Source organism: Amborella trichopoda, chromosome 1 (genome assembly GCF_054954075.1).
Source record: "Amborella trichopoda isolate Santa Cruz 75 chromosome 1, AtrichopodaSantaCruz75HAP2 v2.0, whole genome shotgun sequence".
Lineage (NCBI taxonomy): Eukaryota > Viridiplantae > Streptophyta > Magnoliopsida > Amborellales > Amborellaceae > Amborella > Amborella trichopoda.
This window is the reverse complement of record NC_142336.1, coordinates 33,875,623-33,887,652: the sequence shown is the minus strand read 5'-3', so window position 1 is coordinate 33,887,652 and position 12,030 is coordinate 33,875,623. Positions and strand designations below refer to the sequence as shown.

At 36.8% G+C, this 12,030-nt stretch overlaps 1 protein-coding gene across 2 annotated transcripts in view; it reads left to right on the top strand.

Annotated features, from left to right (window-relative positions):
- Window positions 1–11,758, top strand: part of LOC18433340 (Transducin/WD40 repeat-like superfamily protein) — a 28,357-nt gene extending 16,599 nt beyond the window's left edge. Inside the window, exons 4-9 of one of the 2 annotated variants that reach the window (XR_016052655.1) lie at window positions 1,452–1,521; window positions 7,708–8,514; window positions 9,454–9,664; window positions 9,879–10,005; window positions 10,437–10,643; window positions 11,066–11,758. Coding sequence is in view for 1 of the 2 variants with exons in the window: in XM_006843433.4 (XP_006843496.1) it covers window positions 1,452–1,521; window positions 7,708–8,514; window positions 9,462–9,664; window positions 9,879–10,005; window positions 10,437–10,643; window positions 11,066–11,209 (1,558 nt within the window). In the remaining variant the exon portion in view is untranslated. The remainder of the gene's footprint in view (window positions 1–1,451; window positions 1,522–7,707; window positions 8,515–9,453; window positions 9,665–9,878; window positions 10,006–10,436; window positions 10,644–11,065) is intronic. The other variant, XM_006843433.4, reaches the window with a different exon arrangement.
- The last annotated feature ends 272 nt before the right edge of the window (window positions 11,759–12,030 follow it).

Here is a 12,030-nt window from a genome sequence, read left to right as displayed (position 1 = left end):
GGCATGAACAATAAAACAAGGTGTGAACAGTAACACCAGGTCCTATTGGAGTTTTGGGGTCTTTTTTTTGTGCAAGGAAAGCCAGGTTCAGTCAAATCTATCTTGTTTTGATAGTTTATTGAATTGTTTTTTCCTCTTTTTATTTTCCTGCATTATTGTCCTCATTAATAGCTAATACATTAAGGGGAGGGTAACAAGATTCCACTGCAGTTGTGTCTTTATATGCATTGCATTTTTTTTTATAAGTGTATTTCTATATATGGGGATTTATGGCCCAAAAGGATATGTTTGGAAGTAGTGAGAAAAGATATAGGGACTTATGGCTCACTGAGAGTGTGGCCCTTAATAAAGCATAATAATTGACCAAGATTCGTGTAGCCAACTACAATTAGTTGGGAAAAGGCTCTGATGATGATGATGTCTATATAGTATACATCCCCACATGCTTCTACATATGCATGTATATATTTATATAATGTGTGTAATCTCTGCATGACGTAGATGCATGCACGTATGTTTGTTGTGTGCACACGCACACCCAGGCATTCTCTAAGTTCTGGAAACTAGGGAACTTCTAACACAGTTGATAATTCCCTCTCTCACCATTGTGTTGAGTTGTATGAAGACATGAATTTTTGAATGAGAATCAACTTTTTAGACAAGGAATAAATGACAAATAAATTACAAATATTCCAGTCTAATATACTTGAATAGATTTAACTAGCTGGTTTATAATCATAGGTTATGTGGAACAGACCATCTTGCAATATTTTCTGATTATCAAGCCCTAGTGAGTGGCTGAGTGAGGATATTAGAGGGCCCTCCATCTCACAGAGTTTGGGAGATTAGGAAACCACTTGGAGTTGTTGGAAGTTGGAGTTTGACCTGTGTAATAAAGACCTGGGAGCCATAGTAGCCATTGAAATTTGTGTAGTGTTTAGGGGTAATAGTAGAGTACTTTCTACGCCTCATTGCATGATCCACACCCTAGTATGGAACCCAAGATATATGTGCGAACGGTAATTAACTGATGGGTGACTTAGGATGAAGGTTTTTAGCGCTCTTGAATTCTTTATAAGAAAATAATTGATATATAGATTCTTGCCCAATATCAATCTGTGGATAATCTCCTATGGATATTGAGAAGCAAACCAAATATCAGAGCCCTTCCAGTGCTCATATCTATCTGGGTATGCATTGGAATTGATTACTTCTGAAAAGAAAAGTTTTGATTTGCATGTTAGAGTTGATTGGAAATAATATTTTTGTTTTGATTAATAAGTTGAAGATGGTAGCATGAGTATTAGATGAGTGTCTACAATCTTATTGTTTATGTATCAGACTGGGCTATTTGATAATTTATGGGTTTTGTTTTTTATTGTATTCAGATTTTTGTCTTGGATCTCCCTTCTATGATACTCATGTTTGACCTGTCTTGCATTCTTTTGCAGTGCCTTGGCAGCATTTTATACTCGCAATTTTGCAGAGGTGGTGACAGATATACAGCCACCTCTACTTCAGGTTGTACACAATGCATGATGTCTTTTGACATCTATTTTATCTAGTATATGTTTCTCGGTTTTGTCTTGAGAAGATTTAGAACATTTAAGGGTTTGAAAAATTGCACATTTGAAAAAACTAAATTATGGAGTGGGTTCCCACGACATTTTGGAGAAGCGAGGGTAAAGAAGCTAATCCAAGAGAATAGGATTTTTCTAGCCACATAGAATGTAGGAACACTTACAGATAAGAGTATGGAGTTAGTAGATACAATGAGATGAAGTAGAGTAAACATAACTTGTTTGCAAGAAACTAAGTGGGGAAAAAAAAAAAAAAAAAGACTAAGGAAGTAGATGGGTTTAAACTTTGGTATTTATGAAATGGAGTTAGTAGATACAATGAGATGATTAAGAGTAAACATAACTTGTTTACAAGAAACTAAATGGAAAGGGGAAAAAGCTAAGAGAATAGATGGGTATAAATTTTAGTGTATAGGAAAGGATAATAATAGAAATTGTGTGGATAGAATAATAGACAAAGATTTGAAAGTTAGAGTAGTTAATGTCAAGAGAGTAGGTGATAGGCTTCTATTAATTTAACTTGTATTAGGGGAAGAAATAAGTAACGTAACAAGTGCTTATGCACCACAAGTAGGACTAGAGAACAAGAGAATTTTACAAGAAATTGGATGGATTAGTCCAAGGCATACCAAACGGAGAGAGGACCTTTTTAGGAGGGCCTTAATGGTCATGTAGGGAAATAATAGAGATTATGAAGGGGTACATGGGGGATATGGTTTTGATGAAAAAAATGAGATGGGTGAGGCTATTCTAAATTTTGCTATGGCCTATGACCTAGCAATAGTAAACACTTACTTTACAAAGTGAGATGAACATTTAATAACTTATACAAAATGGATTGTATAAAAGCCAGATAGACTTCTTTCTAGTTAAGAAGGTAGATCGACCATCATGTAAAGACTAATGGTTATCTTAGGAGAGAGTTTGATGACACAACATAGGCTCATGGTTATGGACGTCTGCATAAAGAGATGGAAGAGAAGGGGTGAAATTAATTGGTTTCCAAAAACTAGGTGGTGGAATTTAAAAAATAAAAAATAGACTTATTTAGGGATAAATTAGTTAAAAAAGGAAAATGGAACTCTGAACATGACGTTAACATTATATGGAATGAAACGACTGATTATATTAAGAAAGTGGCAAAAGAAGTTTTAGGAGAAACTAAAGGGAAAGGAAATTCCAGTAAAGAAACTTGGTGGTGGAGTGACGAGATTCCGAAGGGCATTAAAAAAAAACGATCATATTATAAAACTTGACAATATAATAGAAATTATCAAAACTTAGAAGAATATAAAAATACTAATAAAAATGCTAAACAAATAATAAGTAAGGTTAAATTTAAACATATAATCATGTATACAGCAAATTGGGAACAAAAAAATGTGAAAAAGATGTTTTCAAATTAGCAAAAATGAGAGAGAAAAAGTGTAGGGATCTAGACCATATGAAATGCATTAAGAGTAAGAATCAAATGGTCTTGGTGAAGAAAGAAGAGGTCAATGAAAGGTGGAGAGTTTATTTTGAAAAATTATTAAATGACAAACAAATGGTAATATAGTAGTGGAAGGAATTGTTGGCATAAATAACGGCGAAGGTCATAGATACATTCGTAGGATTAAGATATCAGAAGTGAAAGAAGTTTTGAAGAGGATGAAGGTAGGAAAGGCTTTAGGATCAGATAGTATCCCGATAGAGGTTTAGAAGTGCATGGGGGAGATCAACATTGACTAGCTGATGAAGCTATTCAACAAGGTATTGAGAACAAAGAAGATGCCAAATGAATAGAGGAAAAGCACTGTGGTGCCTATTTACAACAAAAAAAAGAGACATATAGAATCGTGCAAACTATTGATGGATCAAACTTATGAGCCACCCTATGAAATTGTGGGAGAGAGTGATTGAGCAACGACTAAGGCATGAAATGAGTTTATCAGAAAACTGATTTGGTTTTACGCTAGGAAGGTCAACAATTGAGGCTATACTTAGGGAACTGATTGAGAAGTTTAGGGCGAAGGGAAAAGACATCCACATGCTATTTATTGATCTAGACAAATCTTATGATAAAGTACCTCGAGATTTAATTTGGCAGGTGTTGGAAAAGAAAGGAGTCTCCAGATTCTATATTGACTTGGTGAGAAACATGTACAAAGGAGAGCTAATTAGTGTGTGAACAACTATTGGAGAGACGAGTAGGGTTTCAGTGACAATAGATCTACATCACGGGTTAGTGTTGAGCCCATACCTCTTCGACTTAACTAGGCACGTACAAGATGAGGTATTGTGGTGTATGTTGTTCGTAGACATCATAGTTTTGATCGATGAGAACCGAAGCCCCAACATGATGTCAACACAATGTTAGAACTTTGGGGGGATGCTCTAGAATGTAAAGGTTTTAAAAATAGTTGAACTAACATAGAGTATATGGAATGCAAGCACAATGATAATAAGAGTAGAGACGAGGAAGTATTAAGATTGATGGCCAAGAAATACCAGAAAGATCTCACTTTTGATATCTTGGGTTGATAATCCAAGAAATTGGAGAGATTTATGAAGTTGTTGCACATATAATTAAAGTTAGGTGAACGAAGTAAAGATGCGTAACCAGAGTTTTATGTGATCGTCGCATACTAATGAAGTTGAAGGGCAAGTTCTGTAGGACAGCTGTGATACCAACTTTGCTTTATGGGGTAAAATATTGGGTGGTCAAGAAACAACATACCCATAGGATGAGTGTAGCTGAGATAAGGAGGTTGATATGGATGAGTGGGAAGACGAGAAGGGCTAAAATTCGAAATGAATACATTCGGGAGAACTTTGGTGTGGCTCCAATAGGCGATAACATGAGAGAAAGTAGACTTAGGTGGGCTTGACATAGCACAGACTCAGTACAACACCTGTTAATTGGTACGAGTTAGTTCAAGTGGAAGGTTTTAAAAGGGCAAGGGGTAGGCCCAAAGGACATGATTGGAAGTAGTGATAAAAGATATGAGGACTTATCGCCTTACTGAGGGTATGACCCTTGATAGAGTAGAATGGCGGACTAGGATTCGTGTAGTCGACTCCAAATAGTTGGGAAAAGGCTATGATAATGATGATGGAGCGGGCCTTCCACCACTTTATGTTTATTTGAAAACTTTAAGACATTTCAAATGAAATATGGAAAACATGACGTGTAAAACGGTTGAGTTGTCCAGTTTAGCTTGCGAAAAAAAAATTAGAAAAAAAAAAGATATTTAAAAAATAATGGAATAGTTTTCTGACAGCGTCGACCAGTTATGTCAGAGAACCGGTATAGACCAACCCAGACGAGCTGGTTCTAAGGGGAAAACGGCTGGTTCCTAATGTATTCTGAGAACTGGATCCCCCAGGACAATTTCTGATCCGGAGTGGCTGATTCCAATCTTGATCGGCAATTTTTCAAACACTGGGTTGAACAAATACCCCCTTTTTTTTTTGTTTTTGTTCTTTTTTAAAAGTTGTCAAACTTGTAAAGCATATGTGTAGAGGCATATGTAATCTTCTTCGATGTATGTGCACACATATGCAAACATATGGGATACTTGCGGTACACCCTCTGTTGCATTAGCTTACAAGCCAAAAAAACTAAAAAACCTCTTTATGGGATTTGTTTGACCCAAAATTTTTCACATACACTCTCTTGAAGTAGTGAATGATATGAAGAAAAATGGATATCTTTAGGTGAGAGAAAATTAAGTAATGTTGATTTTCCATTTAGATCTAAGCCTTGAAGAAGTCAAAATTAAAATTTTTTTCATGTTTAAAATTATTCATTTTGTGATCATGTGGACAGTTAAAAAATTTAGACTAAAAAAAATCCCATAAGGTGTCAATCAAATGCCTTGAAATGGATAGACTATATTCTTTGCATTTCATCATCATAGTCCGAGCCTTACTCCCAACTATTTAGGGTTGGCTACACGAATCTTGTTCTACCATTCTGCTCCATCAAGGGTCATATTCTTAATCAGATCATAAGTCACCATATCGTTTTTCACTTCCATCCATGTTTCTGTTGCCCTTTTAGAGTCTTCCACTTTACCCAAATTGCCTCTCCTAACTGGTGATGTATTAAGTCTATGTCGCACATGGCCAGCCTACCTAAATTTACTTTTCCTTATCTTATCACCTATGGGACTCCCTTAAGTTCCCTATTATGTATTCATTCTGAATTCTATCCTTTCTTGTCCTACCACTCATCTATATCAACATCCTCAGCTACAATCTCCGAGGAAGATAAGATGGTTGGGTTAATAACTGATCTTACTATTTCATGTTAACCTTACCACAACATTTTCTATACACACACATATGAAATCTAGATATTGGGCCCCAACATGTTGGGATCATTAGTTTAGTTTCTGTTTTGGTTTTTCCTGGCTATAAATTAATGTAAGGTTTAAATCTCTCTCTCTTTCGTCTTTAATGGATATAGATATTTCAAAAAATTTTATAGTTGAATACTCATTGATATGTATATATGTTGCTCCAGTGTTTTAAAAAAAGGCGAGTCGAATCGGACTCGCCTGGTTCGACTCGAAAATACGCGTACCCTTGCCGGTTCCAACCGAAAATTGGGACCGCTGGTTCTAGAGTGGAACCGTCGGTTCCCATCCGGTTCAGCCCGGTTCTAGAGTGGAACCGTCGGTTCCCATCCGGTTCAGCCCGGTTTTAGAATGGAACCACCGGTTCCCATCCGGTTATAGAGTGGAACCGTCGGTTCAGCCCGGTTATATAGTGGAACCGCCGGTTCCCATCCGGTTCACACACGTAACATATGACACGCACGTCCGAACGTGCCCCACACACACTCACACGCCCACACGTGTCCGAGCACACATGCGAGCGTGCCTCACGCACACTCACACGGGCACACGTGTGTTCGAGCTCACGTGCGAGCGTGCCCCATGCACACTCACACACGTAACACATGACACGCACGTGCGAGCGTGCCCCCTCGCACACTCACACGCGCACACGTGTGTCCGAGCGCACGTGCGAGCGTGCCCCACGCACACTCACACGTGCACACGTGTGTCCGAGCGCACGTGCAAGCGTGCCCCCTCGCACACTCACACGCGCACACTTGTTATAAAAACAATAAAAATAAAAAGTTTATTCTATTTGAAATCTCCTTCTTTCTATTAACAATCTCTTTTACTAAATTTATTATAGAAACCTAAAAAAATAAATTTTTGAAAATTGAAGTGTTATTTCCAAAATTTGTACGCATTTTATTAATTTTTACATTGATAACCAAATCTTTTATTTTATTTATGAATTTTTACATTATAAATCATGTAATGTACTATTTTTCTTACAGTTGTCAATAATACATTTTAAATTAGATAATATTATAAAATATTTTTAATTTGTTATTATTTGTCTAATAAAATAATTATAAAATGTAAACTAATAATTATAATTTCAGTATATAATATTATAATAAGTGAGGTTGTAATAATTTTGGATTATAGTTAGTTAGGCTGTAATAGTTTGGGTTTTTTTAGCGGGTTAGGATTTTTCGCCAAAACGAGATTTTAATGGCCATTCTTTCATTGATTAGTCTACTCTTTATAATAGTCCATATATAATTATATATTTTACCCATGATAATTCTGTGATTTTTCTTTTATGTGATGCAAATTTAATAGTTAAAATAAATTTATACAGGGAAAGAACATCTCAATATTCACAAATTGATAAAAAAAATGAAAGTTAATAATGTAGTACCCTCATTTCTTATTGGATTCCTAAAAAACAACATTTATAATGAATTTTAATAATTTTTTTGGATTTTTTTGAAGCTTTAATCCTACCGATTAAGCCGATTCCCGATCCGGATCGCCGATTCGCCGATCCGGATCGGTTTTCGAGGTGCCCAATCCGGGTCACCGATCCGTTTTTTAAACCATTGTTTTGCTCTTTACCATTATTTGTGCATCCTATACAATGGTTGGTACTTTATTTGGCGTCACATTCTTTTGCTTTGAAGTTTCACATAGTTGTACATGTCGCAAAAAAGCACAAATTATACATGCAAACCTGCAATTCATAGTTTAAGTTGCTGTTCCTAGCAATTTGACACTAACTTGCTTGTTCGAGGCAGCTATTGGCAAGTTTTTGGCAGGATCCAATCGAACATGTGCGGATGGCTGCTCGGTCTTTGTTCCATTGTGCTGCCTCAAGAGCAATTCCACCTGCACTTTGTGGGCCTAAAACACTTCGAAATGAAATTGATGCGAAGCTTATAGATGACAAGGGACAAGGATTTAAGGCAGGTGCAGCATCTCCTAATGTCGCCATGAAAATGGATGAAATAACAGAATCACAAGATAATCACCCTGTTGAAGATTCTGAAATACTTGTCTGGCTAGAGTCACATGAACGAAAAGATTGGATTTCTATGGTTGGAGGAACAAGCCGAGATGCAAGGGCTTCTCATATTATTGTGGCAGCTGCATTAGCTGTCTGGTATCCTAGTCTGGTGAAACCAAGCCTTGCTACTTCAGTAGTTCATCAACTTGTAAAATTGGTTATGGCGGTTAATGACAAGTATAGTGCTGTTGCAGCCGAGCTCTTAGCTGAGGGAATGGAGAGTACATGGAAGCCATGTATTCATTCAGAAGTACCTCATCTGATTGGAGATGTATTCTTCTTTATTGAGTGTCTAAGTGGTACTTCAGCTATTGACAATTCCTCCCAAGATCAGGTTATGGCTAATACCATTAGAAAGGCATTGATTGGGATTCTTCTTCCAAGCTTGGCAATGGCCGATATACTTGGATTTCTGAATGTAATTGAAAGCCAGATTTGGACTACTGCTTCTGATTCACCTGTTCATTTAGTGTCACTTATGACTCTCATGAGGGTTGTACGTGGTGCTCCAAAAGCCCTGGCTCTCTATATTGATAAGGTTTGCAACTTGTCATTATTGATACTTTTAATTTGAATGGAGTTAAAATACACGTCATATAAGAAACAGAATATATATTCCACTATCTTTCTTTTTCTGCATGCCAGGGGATGTTTATTCTCTTTCTTTTGCATAGGACTAAAATTGATTGTTCTAGCCTTCAGAAAATTAATTATGTTTTGCATGTCAACCATATTCATGTCATTCCGTTGAAATTGCATTGCATGGAAGTAGTAGTCCATGCTTGTACCAGTGACAGTTCCATCGCCAAATCTTATTCATCTGTTGGTATCATCCAAAAATTACAATGATGCACTTTCTGCAGACCACCACCATGGGAGAACTCTCAGAGGACCTAGCCTTTGATGCTCTACAGGGAAGCCTGTTTGGGTTTCCACGTAGTGATAAAATGAAAAACGAGGGAAAAATTCCCATTCTTCATTCCTTTCAAGATGGTCTTTCACAGACCCACTAGCTATTGGAATGAAGCCCTAAATTGCTTTTCCAATTGTCCATCTTGTGTAACAAATAAACTATACTACATTGTTGTAAACCTTCTCCAAATCTCTATTCTTGGATTCCAATCTTTGGAATGAATCTATAGGTTTGTGTATTTGAACCCTCACAAAAAAGTGTTTGTAAATATAAAGTGGAAAATCTGAAGATGCATGAGTTTGTGAGGAACCATGATTTCACTTCTCTTGGGTTCTGTACTCCTCTCCTTTGAAACCCATGGATAAAGAGATGCAATATGTAAAGCCAAGTGATACATGAACTAGATGGAAATTCGAATAAATGAAATTATTGCTCATGTGTCTCCTGACACTTTTTTCAAACCGATGCTCTGAATCCATAGAAATGAGTATCCAAAAAAGATTTAATGCTGCTGTGTCAATGGAATATTTTTGGCTTATATTAATAGCTTCTGACATTTGACAGATATGCAGGCGGTTAACTTCATTTTACAGACAATGGACCATGGGAACTCTGTTCTGCGCAAAGCTTGCCTGCAGAGCTCAATGGCTGCCCTAAGGGAAGTGGTCCGTGTGTTCCCAATGGTTGCCTTAAATGAGGCATCCACAAAGTTGGCCGTTGGTGATGCCATTGGTGATATACATAGCCTTACTATTCAAGTATATGACTTACAAAGGTATGATCGGTAAATATTTCCAGTGGTAAATATCTCCACATCTCACATTGTAGCTACAAATTGACATCAAATTGACCTCTTTTTTTTTTCCTTTATAATGAGGCATCAATCAGATGTAACCTTTATACAATTGTTGCTATGCATTTTTTGTTTGATTAAGTTATGAAAAGGAAACTTTTGGAGCCTATAGAATGAAGTCCCTTTGTATTTGCAGTGTTACAAAAGTAAAGGTTCTGGATGCAAGTGGGCCACCGGGACTTCCAAGTATGCTTGGTGGGGTATCAGATGGTAGAACAGTCACTGGTGGGATTTCAGCATTATGCTTTTCACCTGATGGGGAGGTACGCAATTTCTATGTCTAGAGGGCAATATTCTTAATGTCTCTTCATACCTTGGCAAGTACATGTATTTCTCAAGTTATATAGATGCATGCAATGACTTATTAGAAAGAGAGAGACTATTTGTTATGCAAAATACAGATGAATCCTCCCTCCCTCTCTCGATTCTTGTTGGTTGAACCATAGTCCCTCTATGGCTTATTTGTTGTAGAAGTTTGATCTTCCAGAAATGTTTTAGGAAAATATTTAGTATTTATCATGCTTGTGTTACTTTACTGTGAATCAGAGCTGTAGCATGAGGGCTTTTTGGAAAATGAAAAATTACAATTGACGTGGAATTCAGAATTTTTCGTTACCGTGTAGAAACATGTTTGTTGTGCAAAGCTGTTGGTCTTCATTTGTTGAAGTTATTCAAAGTCATCTCTTTCATGCAGGGTTTAGTTGCTTTCTCTGAGCATGGCTTAATGATCAGATGGTGGTCTTTGGGTGTTGCATGGTGGGAGAAACTCAGCAGAAATACTGTCCCTGTACAGTGCACAAAACTCATTTTTGTTCCACCATGGGAAGGATTCTCGCCCAATTCTTCTCGTTCAAGTATAATAGCAAGCATCCTAGGGCATGATGCCAATGGTCAATCTCAGGTTTCTCTCATGGCCTTGAATAATTGCAGAACTGTTATGGAGATATGCCAGTTATGATATATCATATTGAAATGATAGACCAATATGAAAAATCTGCAACGCTTGACATAAATTAGAAGGATATAATGGCATATCCCTCCCTAGCATTTCATATGCACCAACTCATCGCTTTAGACGTTCTATTAAATCTCTCTCTCTCTGTGGCATCTAATGACATGTCCAACATTAGGATCAAGCTTAGTGCAACTCATAATAAAGCACTGACTCAACTTTCCACACCTGAGGTTCACCTTCCAGACACGCATATTAAATATACAAAACATATCTTCATCTATGTGTTATCTATCTGCTTACTACAAATTGATTTTAAATATATATGAGTTGATAGGATGGTTATTTTGTGATTCTTTTTTGTGTTGCAGGAGAAAACCAAGGCATCAGCCGACTCCAACTGCATGAAACTTCAAACTCACAATCTTGATCTCTTGTATCTGTTAGAATGGGCAGATGGAAAGAAAGTTGTGCTCATGCGCCACAATCAAGAATTGGGCACTTTCCAACTATAGCTGATCTATCTTTATCTTCCATACAAAAGACTGTATATGGTGGGTTGCCATGAAGAATTGAGCCAATGGCCCTCATTTCTCAAGAAGAGTAGGACCTAATTTTAGCTTAATTGGAAGAAGTGGACCCACTCCAATACTTCTCAGTGCGGTATCTGGCACCATATACCACAGTTTTGTCTGAGGGCGTAGATTTTCTTGTGCATGAGGTGTATTTTTCTTCTTATTTTAGTGTTTGTAACATGTGAATTTCATCTCTATGGGATTGGAATGAGTAATCTTCCGTTTTAGTTGTCATTTGGGGAAGTATTTGAAAACAGCAATGAGGGTTTTGCCCTCTATTCATAAGCAGGCTTTAGAAGGTTGAATGAAGAAAGCTGATGGCTTCACATGCAGATGATTCAAATGGGCAAGTGTTGGCGCTATCTGCTGTATGATACTGTAGAGTCTGATAGGGAGATGGGGTGTAAAATTATATTCCAACTGGATCATTGTATTATAACTCAAATCTCATTTAGTGTTTATAATATGCTGAATGATTCATTTTTAAAACTTCTGTGTCACCATCACAAAAATGATTGATAATCTCTATATTTTCTGAGATTATTTGCTAACATTGAAAGGGAATTCGGATATTTTCCACTTTTTGCACCCATACCTCACTGAATTGATATATATTTGTTGGCTTCCTTTACTAGAGTCGAAAACATTAAAACCTGTCATTAGTATTTCCATTCCCAAACCATAACACTCAGCCAGTTGAAATGGTGATATAAAATACAAATCATCATATCTAACAATTAGTTTTTATTATTTTTTGGCAC